Consider the following 14,290-nt stretch of genomic DNA (forward strand, 5'->3'; position numbering starts at 1 on the left):
AAAGGTTTTAAAAGAAGCATTTTAAAAAACGATAATTTTTTTTTACGTGTCTTCTTGTCTTTATGCTTTTGTGAGGATTTACTTTGAGTCTCCAGACTGAGCGAGCCAGTTAGGACCGGTGTAGAAACTGCCACGAGTTGGGCGCAGCTGCCGGGGAGGCGGGGCGGAGGTTATGACGTCATCGCCGCGGGGCGGAGGCGACAGAGCCTGAGGAGAGGCTACGCGTGCTGCAACGCCGGCCGCTGGGCTCTGAGGCAGCGCGAGCTCAGGCCAGCTGCCCGCTTTTCCCTGGCGCTCAGCCCGCGTCGATGTCCTGCGTGGAGATGGCAGACGATCTTGGAGACGAGTGGTGGGAGCACCAGCCGGCAGGAGCCGCCAGCAGTCCAGGTACCCTCTCTCTCCCCGCGCTCCTGCGGGGCCTCCCCCAACCTCCCGCCGGTCCGTGCGCCTCAGCCCGGACCAGGCTCTGGTCGTCACCGTGTTCGCCCCGCGATGGGGCGCATGGCTGTGGGAGCGCGCGAGCATCGAGGAGCAAGTGGTGCGAGAGGCTTACTAACATGTAGAACAGACACGTGTGACCTTAACTCAGATCTGGCCTATAGTCAGGAAGGACCCTTTTCCTGGCAGTTTTTCTTTTCCTCATTTCTTAGTGGATAAGACAGTTTTCACGGAGACGGAGTTTGGGCGTAATGGTTAAGGGTTAACTCCTGGATTAAATTCAGACAGTCCTCTGTTCAGATCGCAACTCCAGCTCTCTAATACTGTTTTGTCTCCTTTTCCTCATCTGTAAAATAAGAATAGTAATACCAATTTCATAAGCTTGTTGTGAAGGTTAAATGAAGATAATACACATGATGTACTTTTAGCACAGTGCTTGCTTCATAATATGTGCCCGGTAAATAAAAGCTAGCTTCAGTTCTTCTTGCTATCATTATCATGTAATTTGGACTCTGAGTCTGAAGGAGACAAGAGATCCCACTTGAACTCACTCGTTTTACAGATGAGGAACATGAAACCTAAAGATTTCAAATAGCATAAGTTCACACAGCTAGTTGGTGTCAGAAACAAAACTAGAATTCAGTTAACACAATTCAGACCGTGTTTATTATGCTGTGTGTACCCACTGCCAATGCAGTGAACATTTTATTATTGAGTAGGTAGCTTAAGTAACTCCTCACTGCAGGTTTGCCTTGAACTTTTAAAGTCCCGTGGCTTAATGTACAATTTGGTGGGTTTTTTCTTTGTTTTTTAAAAATCATTCTTCCAAATCTACCTCTCTTCTTTACTAGATTCTAAGATTTTTTTTAGGACAAAGCAAAAGCCTAATTCACATCTGTAGAGTCCACAGGGCCCTGCACATGATTAACAGTTGATACATATTTGCTGCAAACATTAATCTTGAAATATGAGTTGTGAAATATCCACTAAAAACAACAAAATTCTACTACAGCATTGTTTCCAGAAAGGCAGACTTCATGTACATACTGAGCAGATGTCATTTTTTAAAAGGTTGCCAATATAATACTTCCTTGATTAAACCTCCTGACTTTTTGGCAGTTTTGTTTCCAGTAAACGTATCCCTGATTGAAGGCATGAATACCTTTCCTTGCAGGCTGTGATATTCCACATTTACTTTAATCCTGCCCCCTACAACTCAGGTGTTAAAAAACATATTTTATGATATGATTCAAGGATAAAGGCCAATTAAGAAATAGTTGAATTCCTTTTAAGTGGTGAAGGGGATCTTAATTCTTGATTTTAGTCCTGCCTCTTGCCTCTCACCAGCTGTGTCTCTCAAGTTAGTCACCCTTTGGAAGGAAGAAAATTAACATGTATTATCTGTTATGTGCCAGATGTTTTCATAAATATGAATTCATTTAATCTTCATAACATGCTTAAAAGGTAAGCATTACCTTCATTTTTATAGATGAGAAACAGAAAAGTTAATGTTCAGCAAGGAAGAGATCTGGGAAGAAGTTAGTCAAGTATGCCTGACTTTCAAAGTCACATTTTTCCCACAATTACTGTGTGGCTTCTTTGAGCATCATTATCATAATCTGTAAAATGAGGGATCCTTCGAGATCATCTTTTCAAGGGTTTTGCCAACCAACAGTTCCAAACATTGAATCTGGTTAGAACTTTAAAGTGTTACAGCCTCTTTCATCTAAGTTGCCAGGATTCCCATCGAGATAATATGTTGGGGTCCCCAGGATCACCCTGCTTCTTACGTTCCTTCTAGCTGTAAGAATAAGTTTTGAGAATTGCTAATATTAAGTTTATCAAAGGCCCTTTGTTAACCGCTGTGAAGTTAGGTGAGCACATATGCTTCCTTGAGATCTCCTTGATTGATTATTTACTGGTGATTTGTCTAACTAATCTGTGTAGTGTTTCTAATTCAGAAGAAATCACAGCTGCACCAATTCAGGTTTCCTGATTCTACCTATAATAATGAAGAAAGATCAGACTAATACTTTGTTTTGAAAGTCAAAGGAGAAATAGTGCCTTAAGTTAGAGAAAGGAAAGATAGCTGTAATAATGCCCTCATTCCTGTTGTGTGTTACCCTTCTTGCCTATAAAAGTAAACGTCTTTCCTTATTACCTGTTTCCAGTTCACACATATGGTGGCAAGGTGATGGAGCATTTTAGTCATTTAATCAGCAGTCTACATCTACAACAAAGGCCCAACATTCATGGTCAAGAATTCTTGTATATGTTTTCTAAGATCAAACTATGCAAACACATGGATGCCCAGACATTGGCACACAGTATGTATGACACTTGCCTAAACTACCCAGCTATCTATTGTGTAAGGAAGTGTACTATGCTTTTGCTTTTTTCATGTCTTAGATGTGGTAGGTAACGCAAAGACCCTTACTAAAATGAAGCTTTTGATCTGCATATGACCCTTATTGCATACATCTTATGGCTCTTCAGGACCTTTCATTTTTCTACAGGCATACTTCATTTTACTGTACTTTGCAGATACTGCATTTTTTTACAGGTTGAAGGTTTGTGGCAACCCTGCGTTGGTTAGCATTTTTAAGCAATAAATTATTTTTGAAATATGTACTTTTTAATGTATAATGCTATTGCATATTTAACAGACTACAGTATGGTATAAACAAAAATTCATGTGACTTGCTTTATTGTGATATTTGCTTTATTGTGGTGATCTGAAACTGAACCTGCAATATCTCCAAGGTACGCCTGTACTAGAATTCTGCGTTGTACTGGAGCCCAGCAGGGGACCTGGCACTTCACTCGTGTTTGATAGATAATAGCTGAATAAATGAATGCATGCTACAGGGCTTTTGGTGATCATATATATACGTAGACATAATTTCTCATCCAGTCTAGACATTCGAGAGTGGGAGACCATGCTATTAGAATTTTGCTGAAACTGTTCACCTTGGCTATCTGGTCACTTCATTGGTAACATCATTGGTGGTGATTGGAGTCATGTACCAGGATAAGATGGCTGATAGTTGTCTCTGCTGAGGTGTGTACAGCACAGTCTGCCTCAGGCAGCAGAGCCTAGGAGTAGTCTAATGTAATCTAATACTCCGTTTCATTCATTTATTTCCTTTTTCCCTGCCTACCTTAAGAAATTATTTGAAGTGATTTGTAGTAGACAATACGTGCAGTAGAATCATGGATACAAAACATTAATGAGAAAGTGAGCAGTTACAATACCTGAGATTTCATGTAGTTGACCAAACTTGGCACTTCGTCAGTGTGAAGCTGAATGTTATTCACATCATGGATTTTGTGACTTGTGGATCAGAGCTAGGAGTTTCTGCTTTTGGAAGTGGTCACTTGATCATTCACTTAACTAAAGAGAACACTGATTGGATTTCTTTTTTATTCCAGTATAATATGCCTATTAAATTACCAAGTCAAATGTTAATAGGCAACTGGGTGCATGAGTCCAGAGCTCCAGGGTTGGGTTAGGGCTGGAGATACGGATTTAGGAATGACTGGCATATTTTTAGCTTAATTTTAAAGAGGATATTTTTAGCAGTCCTGCAAAATTCTTGGCCCCTACTTCTTTTGAGGAGAGTTTTTTGTGTACTTCCCTAGCTTATTCTGTGTCTTTGATGCCATCTCTTACCAAGCATCTAACTAGAAAACTGAAATGTGAAGACACTTCTGTGTACACTGTAGGGAGACTGCAGATAATATTACTAATTTGCATTTGTTGCGTGGTTACTCTGTGCCAGATAATGTTTTGATTGCTTTACATGTACTAGCTCACTTAATCTTCACAAGTATGCAGGGATATAGTTACTACTATCCCCATTTTATAGATGAGGAAATTGAGGCACTAAGAGATTAAATGATTTGCCCAGTGTCGTACAGTTGGTGAGTGGAGAGGCTGAGATTCATAGATAGGCAGTCAGAAACCAGGCTGTGTACTTAAATTTCTCAGAGATAATTGTTCTAATTATCAGTGATAAAAATCTCATCTCTAAAATAACAATCCTTTATCAGTTTAAAGAGGTTCAGATTTTCTAAACCTTTTGTTCATATACATTACTATTATCAAATTATGTCTGTTAGTCTTCCAAAGTTTATTCTTCTAAAAGAGCACTGATTACTCAGAGACACAAATAAGCAGGTTATACCATTGGACTTTGGGAACAATCTCTTGCCAGGTATTCAAACTTGATCCTAGAGCTCAAGGCTCACATACCTGGCTGTCTTCTTGAGGTCCTTACTTTATTTGATCGGAATGTCAAGTGGTCAACTGAATTTTTCCCCAAATCTACTTTTCCTCCAGTTTTCCCTATCTCAGTAAGTTAAATCACTAACTACTCAGTTTCAAAAAGGCCTTGGCATATCTTATTCATTTATTTACTTCGTTTACCCTTCATGTCTGTACTATCAAGTCTTGTCTCTACTTCCAAAACATTCTGAATCTTTTTTCCTTTTGTTGTTGTTTGTTTCTTTACACCATTAAAGTACATGCTATCATCCTCACTTGCCTTAATCTCTGCAGTAAACTCCTAGCAGGGCTCCCAGTTTCCATCTTGTCCCTCTATAGACTGTTCTTCACTCAGCATGCCAGAGTGGGCGATCAGACCACCTTCCTGCGTAAACCCTCCAGTGGCTCCCCGACTACACACAGAGTAAAACCTAGATTGCTTTCCATGGTTGGTATCTGCCAGATCTCCTACTGTTTACTCCTACTTTCTGCTGTCACACTGGTCTTCATTCTGTGCCTCAACAGACCAATCTTATTCTGTCTTAGCTCTTTGCAATAGTTGTTCTTTTTTCTTTTCTGGGCTGTCCTTTTCAATTTTGAATGGCTGACCTTTTCTTAACATTAAGACCCAAGTTCAAACATCATCAAGAAAGAAGCACTTCTTGTTCAGCCAGACTAGAGTAGCCATCTACCATGTTATGTTAATTCTCAGCAGAGCACTTATCACCAACTATTATTTTCCTTTTTAAATTTTTACAGTCTCCCCACACTAGTATGTAAGCTCCATGTGAACAGGGATTTGTTTATCTTGTTCTTTGCTGTATCCTCAGGGCCTAGAGTACAATCTAGGTATTTAGAAGGCACTCATTAAGAATTTATTCATTGAATAATTGTTAATATTTCATACCCACATCTTGGAGACCTTAATGTAGGAGTTCTGTGTCTAAAGAAACTTGGTCTACTAGAAGAGTTGTCAAAATCCTACTCAGGCTTTTGACAGGTTTGGCAGATGCTGCTTTTTCTTTTTTTAAAAATACATTAGAAGTCCTTGTTTGACAACTGTGTCTACTTGCGTTTTATTCTAACCATATTTGGATTTAGTTTTATAACTTATGTTTTGAAATTACGCATTTGAAAGGACAACAGACTTTTGCTCTCTAAATGAGCTGATAATTCCTACTGGTGACAGCTTTTGTCACCTAGAATCAATGTGATTGTTCATTTTGTTTCAGATTGTTGAAGTGAGCATTGTGAATTTTTTGTTGTAATATTTTATCCTTAAAATCACATTGCCTTATCTATGCTGAATTCCTTCTGGGAATTGTGAGATTGGGGAACACCTTGAGTCTTTGAAACCTGAATAAGTAAAGTTTTTGTGTTTTTTTCTTTTCTCACACCAAAGTTAGGCTTTTATAGCATTAATTTTACCCTTAGGCAGCCAATCATAATAGATGTTGTAAAGCATTACCTCTACATATAAAATTCACATTTGGAATATCTACAGTAGATGTTTATAACACAGAACAGAGGATCAACTTCAGGGCGTGTCATTTTCAAAATCATTTATTGACTCTCATGCTTGGCCCTATTAGACACTCTAATGGAATTAGAGGGAAAAAACATAGTCTGCTTACGTTATGGGATTTACACATTGACGTAGTTCAGTCAAAATGCAAATAATATTATTTTAGGACAAATGTTAAAGGGCAAAAAACAGGGTTAGGATAAATTTTAAAAGGTGAGAGGAAAGAGAGAAAGAACGACATGTCATCATTCTGTACTTGAAGATTTTGTAACAAATGGACCAACCTTCATGTGCTTGTTTTAATTTACTGTGTATAAGTTTCGTGATTTTTGCAAATGATTAAACAAGTAGTTCTTGACAACAATTATGAACATTTAAAAGTACAAATTTACACATCTTTCTCCAAATAACATGGACAGTAGTTCTGCTGTCTTGAAAAATACCAGGAATTTGGGAGTCCTAGAAATATTTCCATTTCCCCCCTTAAATTCAACAGTAACACCTTGCATTATTTTGTGGCATGAATCCTTTGACCTGTTCTTATCCCGTGTTCTTTAGTTGAAACTTTAGTGTGTTCATAGAATTACACATTTTACTAAATATATCACAAACAACTTGAAATGTAAGTTCCCCATTTTCATCAGCTTTCATAAAATTCTTAATTGCATTCTAAATTTGCTAGCATTGCTTTTAAAATGAGTTGACTAAGCCCTTCTTAAGCTCTTGTTCCTGAGTTCCTTGTTAGTCTAGTTCACACTAGACAAGAGGTCAGGAAACTTTTTGTAAAAGGCCGGATAGTAAATATTTTAGGCTCTGCTGGCCAGTCACTATCAAAATTACTCAACTCTGTCATTGTAGCATAAAAGCAATCAGATAATAAATATATTTAAAAGATGAGTATGGCTGTGTTCCAATAGAACTTTATCTATAAACAATGAAATTTGAATTTTGTATAACTTTCACATTTCACAAAATATTCTTCATTTGATTTTTTTTTCTGTTTAAAAATGTAAAAACTATTCTTAGTTTGCAGGATATACAAAAACAGTGGGCCGAATTTGGCCAGTAGGTTGCAGTTTGCATACCTCTGCCCCAGACTCAGTGTCCGACCCTAAGTGTTATGTCACATATCCCCCAAAGCAGGAATTTAAAGCAAACTCTGGAGAAAATTGTTTTACATCAATCACTTCCTTACTGTCTGTAATTATCAGTCATATAATTAGATCAATCACATTCCTGTTCAACAGATACTTTATTCTAAAAAGTTACAAGGATATTAGTTCAGATACCATTGTAGCTAAATAAATGAAGGGCTGAGGAAAGACACCAGCATACAGTATCAGGTTATTAAAATTTTTGTTACAATTTGGATGTCTTTTTTTTTTTACTTTGATTCTTATCTGCTTCCTTTTAAAAACTGAATTTAATAAAGTCACTCTAGAATTATTAGGATAGCTTCTCTCACTTTTATTGTTCTTTGGAAGGGCCACATTTCTGCAGAAACAGGATTATACTCAGGAGGCAGAATTCTTTATATTTCGATTGTGTTATAGGTCAATCACCATTTTGTTGAATTAAAGTCGTATTCCTATTTCTAAGTTGTTTATGCATTTTTATTGTATTACATATTGCTTTAAAATAAGCATGGTTTTTGGTTAGTAATCCTTTTGTTAGAGTAGATTTTCTTATTTTAAAGACTTTTGCCTTAATAGGATTAAAACTGTGTTACCATTTAAAGCCAAGTTTCTGCTGCTTGCTATAAAAGTTTGCCATTTTCCTATCCCTTTTTATAGTACTTTGTACAAATCCTGTACCTCTTATATTGTCTGCTCTTGAACTTATGGCAGCTTGGCATGAACATGTACTTTAGGGAGTCTCCTAACATAGGAGAAAACAATTTTAAAATCTCTAACATGCGACATGTTTTGTGCTCCTCTTCAAGGTAAAACAATTGCAGGGTATTTTGTTTTTCTGGGAGTATTGTTGATGCTTGTTTTTTCTGTTTTATTTCTTGCTTCTTTTCAGTCTGTTTGATATCTGCCCTAAGGAGGTCCAGTGTTTTTTCTTTGCATTAGCATAATTATCAGTAATGAATGTCACCAGCATAACTGCTTTTCCTGACCCTATGTATACCATTGTCATCTCTTAGTACATTTGCTCACATATCTTGACTGAATGGCCTTTCCTTCCTTCATTCACTCATTCTCTGTTCAGTTAACATTACCTGCTAATGTCAGGCACAGCGCTAAGCACCGTTCACGTTTTCCCACTGCACCATCCACCTGTTACTGCCCTGTACTTTCCTCTGAACTATCTCTTAAATTGTTTTTGTATCTCAGTTTCATCATCTTCTTTTGTAGTCCACTCCTTCAGCTATTCTCTTAAGCTTTCCTTTAACTTAAGACTTTTCCACTTCAGGTTTTTAATTCACCCGACCTCCCCACCTTCTCCCTGTGTCACTTGCCTGCTGGGACTGCTGTACGTCGTCCCTCTCTTCGACTTGCATAGCTCAATTCTGCCCAGGCTTCCAGCTCCTTCTCCTCACCCGTGAAATTGAAGTAGGCCAGGGGCATTTGTACAGTGGCATCAGTACATTGAAGTGGCCTTGGCTGGATGAGCGTGGAGAATGGCAGCTCCTTTGCTCTTGCTCTGCTCTCTACACCAGGACAGCCAGCTAAAGTACTGTCCTTAGTGAGGAGGATTTCTTGCAGGGTGACACCTCCATTTCTTCGTGCAAAATCGCAGAGAATGTTGTGTCATGCTCTATGTAGAATTTTTTTTTTCTACTTGAATCTTTGTGAGATATAGCAGTCTTCCCTGTCAAAAATGCCTTATTTGTCGTCATTGTATTATTCTGTTCATGCTGAATTACAGTCATGTCTTTCACTTGATTCAGTGAGTTTTCAGCATGTTGAAAAGAATTGCTTTAGCTTATTGCCAGGGGACTTAGTCCCACCTTGTAGATGACTGGTTGAATTCAGTTTTCTGTAGTTGGACATACTGATGGATTATTAGAACTGGAAGGGACCTGAAGAATTATTCAGCTCTTCTGTTTTACATATTAGAAACTCAAGGCCTAGACTGATGAATGCCAAGCCCAGTTTCAAATGAGTGAGGTAGAATTGGAATTTGAGCCTTCTAATCCCAAACTTTTGTTGAATCAACTGATTTTTCTATAGCATTGATTTAGGGAAGAGATGTGATTAAAGAATGTCCTTTGGGATGATAAATTGTTGTTGAATTTTTTTTAAACATCCAAGACTGTGATTCATATCTCCCTAAAAGATCTCAATATTAGTGACCTTTGACTCTCAAATGTCCTGATTGCTCTAGAAAGCTGCAATTCCAATCTAAAATAGTTTGCTTTACAAGCCTAACAGTGCTATTCTGTGGTCTGATATATGCAGGAGTGGCAACTTACTAGAAAAAATGGGATGGAAAACTAAGTTCCAGTAGTCATGTGTTCATACTACATCAGCGATTATCAGGTAGGCCACTCAAAGGATGTGTTTGGCTATTACTCATTTTTGTTGTTCATTTCCTCCTTGTAACTAAGAATTACCACTTTTTTTTTTCTTCTTGGTCATAGAGAAGGCATAGTTTTAGACCTTAAAGTATGATTCTAATTGTCTTGCCATTTTGATGGAAATAATCTAATTTTCTTGAAGCAAATTAGGAATTCTTGATAGCACATCTTTTTAGGAAATATGATTCAATAAAGTTCTGTGGAATGAAGGATTACTTCTGGGTTCACCAGAAAACTTTTGAACTGTCCTAATGAATTCAGTCTGTCCGAGGCTAATGATAGATAGTCCAGTTTGGGGTTGGATTACAAATAGGATGAGGAATTGAGAAGATCTGACTGGGGTGTCTGGGTCTGTGATTGTGTGCATATGTGTATACATGTATAGGTAAAATAATTGTAGATGTGCTGCTCTTTCAGGATGATATTTACCAGTTCCAGCAACCTGTGAGTGAACCATCTGTCAGTTTACTGCCTCACCATTTCCTGGAGAGATGTCCCTTCCTCTTTGGCCTTCCATACTGGTAACCAGCTTTCCAGATATTTCTGTAGGTGAACGTATCCAGGCAGTGCGTTGCCATGACTTACCTTTTCCCTCCTATGTGGAGGAAAGTGTTAGAGGTGACAGTCCTTATGACGTGTAGCTTCTTACAGCCAGGGTGGTGAATAGTCTTATCCATGGGCCCTGGGGGAGCTTTAGGGGAAAGCTTACTGATGCCTGTAGATTTTGGTTTAGGGATCCGTGTTGGGATTCTCTGCTTGCATACCTCTTTGATCTTGAATTAAACAGAAGAACAAAAGGTAGTTAATGGTACAGTTGATGGAGAAGTGGACATTGTTCAGGACGTAGTGTCAGCTTGGAGATTTTGGCTTTTTGAAAACTCTAGGTTCTGGGGACACATCACATTAAAGATTGTTAAGTTGAAGAAAAAATTTCAGTAAAGCAGTTCTGCCAACAAGTGTTGAGTGTGTGCTGTGTGCAGGGCCCTCAAAAGTAGATAAAGTGTCATGAGATTGCCAGAGAAAGGTTGATTTCAACTGAAGGGTCTAAGAGAGCTTCACAAAGAAAGTAGCATTTGACTTGGGCCTCCAAAGACTTTTAGGATTTTTAACGGCAGGAATGGGAGGGCATTTCAGAGTAAAGGAATACTTTTGATAATGTCCCTGAGATAGGAAATCCAGCACAGTTGAGAAGTGGAGTGACTTCAAATTGGGTTGTATTTGGGATGCAGAATGGGAATTAGACTGGGGCTAGATAGGGAAAATTGTATCTGATTCTACAGATAGTGTGTCTATGTGGCAGAAGATAGTGAGAACATAGGTTGGGAGAAGTCACATTGTGGGGTAGAATTGTATTAATATGTGTTCCTAGTTAACATATGAGCGGTGAGAGAGGAATCATGGGTTGAATGATCTAGACTAGGAATGTGAGTTGTGGAGTGAAGGCTTGATTTACTTCATATTTGCTTAGAAATATATTCTTATTTTCATTTATTTAGGAAAAATACTCTTGGATAAGAATACTTATTGGGAAAGAGATGGGGAAAAGTTCTCAGCTAACTGTAGTTATCCTATTATAAACCACTCAAGATGTTGATGATGATGATGATTTTTTCCCCCTCATGTTGCGTCATCCTTTCCTTACTGGGAGCTCAAAAATAGAAATCTTTAAAAAATGCACTATAGTTTTCATCCTAGATTTCTAATATTGTTTTTATGGAAACCCATCTTATATTGTTTTTCATTCTATAGAAATTTGTCTCCATATTTGCATATTATACTGAGAAAGTAAAGTCCCTTGATCTTTTTATGTAAATATTCACTTATTTTAAAACCCCCTAACTTCTATAGTAACCATATTTAGATTTGCAAATAAACACTACACAGAGTTGGCTAAAAATATGAGTCCTTCAATTAAGGCTAAACTTTATGGAGAACATGCTTTCTTTTGGTACATTTAGTCAATCTTCTCTATGCCTAGGCGCTAGAAGAGTTTTTAGGCTTTAGTGTTCTTATGGACATTTAAAAAAAATTTAATCCTTGCAGATACTAACTACTGTATATAAAATAGATAAACAACAAGTTTATACTGCATGGCCTGGGGAACTATATTCAATATTTTATAGTAACCTATAATGAAAATGAATATGAAAATGAATATGAAAATGAATATATGTATGTATATGTATGACTGAAACATTATGCTGTACACCAGAAATTGACACAACATTGTAAACTGACTATACCTCAATAAAAAAAAAAATTAATCCTAAACATAGTAAGTGAGATGTTGATACTCTGATCATTCTCTTCCAGAAAATAATTAGAGATGCAGGCAAGGCTCTTCGTTTTAACATTTAGAATGATGACAAATGGACACAGTTGAAGACTCCAACAATCAGGATGGAGTAAATGAATTACACTATAATCATGTGAAGATATTATGCTGTCTTTAAATAATGATGCTTTTGAAGATGAAAAATGTGTATCCAGAAATGTTAAAAGCAGGATTAGATTATATACATGCTTTAACTATGTATATTTGAAGAGAAAATACTAGGAGAAAATATACCAGTGCTATCAGTGGTTAACACTAGTTAGTGGAGTTATAGATGCTTTTTATTTTTCTTATGTTTTCTATATTCTCTACATTTTCTGTAAGTATACAATTGAAAAAAACAACACTAAGTTATATTAAGGCATAAAAAAGGAAGGAAACACTTCAAAAATGAGCACATTTCTGTGAACATCTACCATATTGTCTAAATGATGAGTAGCAGCTGCAATTGAAATCATAATTTAAGTCAGCTGATCTTGTGACCATAGCATTAATAATAGCCTTTCCAAGGTATAGATTTCAGTGATGTCCTTTACTTTGTCAAGATTTAGATTGGTTGTCCTATTTAGTGTACAGAAATCTATGTTGAGACTCTACTTAAATTGTAGATTCCTCAGCCTTACCTCTAGAAACTAATTCCTTTGTCTGTGAATGCACCCAGGAATCCACATTTTTAGTCAACTCTCAGGGTGATCTATTTGATGTAGGTGGTCAGCCTAACATACTTTGAGAAACACTTTCATTGTTGAACCTCATTTAAACTTAAGCTCTAAGTTTTCTTTCACTTGGAACTCTGGCCTGCCTGAGTGTGAGAGGTTCAGCACTGTGGAAGGCCAGAGCTCCATGGCCCAGTGGTCCTAGATGCTTATCAGAACCACTGATGGGGCTTTTAAAACACTGCAGATACCCATATCCCATCTTGGAGTCTACTGACTCAGATTGTCAAGGAATGTGATATGGGTACCACAGGTTATTCAGAACTGAAATCTGTCCAATAAACCAATTGATATGGAACACAGTTTTGGTGGGGCTTGTTTCTTGTAAGCTCTACAGACATGTACTGGTGAAGACAGTGTGGTTTGGAATGGTGGTCATTGGTAAGGTCAGCTGTCCAAAAGTTACTGGACTCCCATTGTTTCTACACCATTGATGCTGCAACCTTATTTTGTATTTTCTTGATAACTTCTGATTCCATTACATAGTTTTTACCTCTAGATGGCAGCAAAGGTTGGTTATTTTATTAGGACAACTAAATGTCATTCCCAAATCTTAAAAAAAAAAAAAAATGCAGGTTTTGTTTCCTTGCATGAATTTTATACTTGGACATATTTGAGCAAATGAGGTATAAGGCTTTAGAATGTGTCATCTCTTGGATCACTTTTATAGAACATTATGTCAAATAGCTCCAAGAAAGTTTTATCAAACTTGAAGTGCATATTGCAAGAGGAATCCATGCATATGGCTCTTTTAAGACCACACAGTGAATGTTCTACTCAGAGTTGGAAGTTCCTGGGTTTCATCAGAGAGCAGATGTCTTGGAGGAGATTAAGCAAGTTGGAGAACTCATTCATAGAAGAAAAGATAAAAAAATTTTTTTAACATAGTTCAACATGGAGATTGGGATTTGGAGTGGATTATAGTCCGAAAGGTGCTGAGTTCAGTGAGGCAGAGGCATTGGTTTGATGTAGGGAACAGTAGAAAGAAAAAAAGAGTATATTTATGTAGTATATAAGAAGTATACAATAATTCATTATAGAGTATATAAGAATTCATTAAATTCTTAAAATGTTGGCTTATTTGGTCCACAGCTTCTAAAAGAAACTGAGCAATCTATGAGATGCCCTGGTTATAGCAAGTCATTAGATGGCATTGAGTTTTAGTGACCAAAAGAAGTATGGAAAGGTGAAAATATTTTGTTCAAAATCTTAATTCTAGGGAAAGGGAACTAGCTCAATGGTAGAGTGCATGCTTAGCATGCACGAGGCCCTGGTTCAATCCTCAGTACCTCCATTAAAAAAAAAAATCTTAATACTTTGGCCCAATTTCTGCTGCTTGTGCTTCCTCACATTATCATGAAGGGCAAACATCACAAGAAAATCAGCATTTAAGAGGAAGCTATCTGATCCTAGTTAGACAGCTGGAGTCAGGATGTTTCTTTTCTCTAAATGAAATTAACTTTGTAAGTGCTTTGAACTTTTT

At 37.4% G+C, this 14,290-nt stretch overlaps 1 protein-coding gene across 6 annotated transcripts in view; it reads left to right on the forward strand.

Moving 5' to 3' along the window:
- The first annotated feature begins 175 nt into the window (after positions 1-175).
- CMSS1 (cms1 ribosomal small subunit homolog) overlaps positions 176-14,290 on the forward strand; it is a 333,529-nt gene continuing 319,414 nt past the window's right edge. For 3 of the 6 annotated variants that reach the window (XM_032490123.1, XM_032490131.1, XM_032490140.1), the window contains exon 1: positions 179-387. In XM_032490123.1, the coding sequence (XP_032346014.1) occupies positions 309-387 (79 nt within the window). In that variant the 5' untranslated portion in view covers positions 179-308. Of the gene's footprint in view, positions 388-14,290 lie in introns of all 6 variants that reach the window. The other 3 variants (XM_032490115.1, XM_014568513.2, XM_006195639.2) reach the window with 3 other exon arrangements.

The sequence above is a fragment of the Camelus ferus genome, chromosome 1 (genome assembly GCF_009834535.1).
Source record: "Camelus ferus isolate YT-003-E chromosome 1, BCGSAC_Cfer_1.0, whole genome shotgun sequence".
NCBI classification, from domain to species: domain Eukaryota; kingdom Metazoa; phylum Chordata; class Mammalia; order Artiodactyla; family Camelidae; genus Camelus; species Camelus ferus.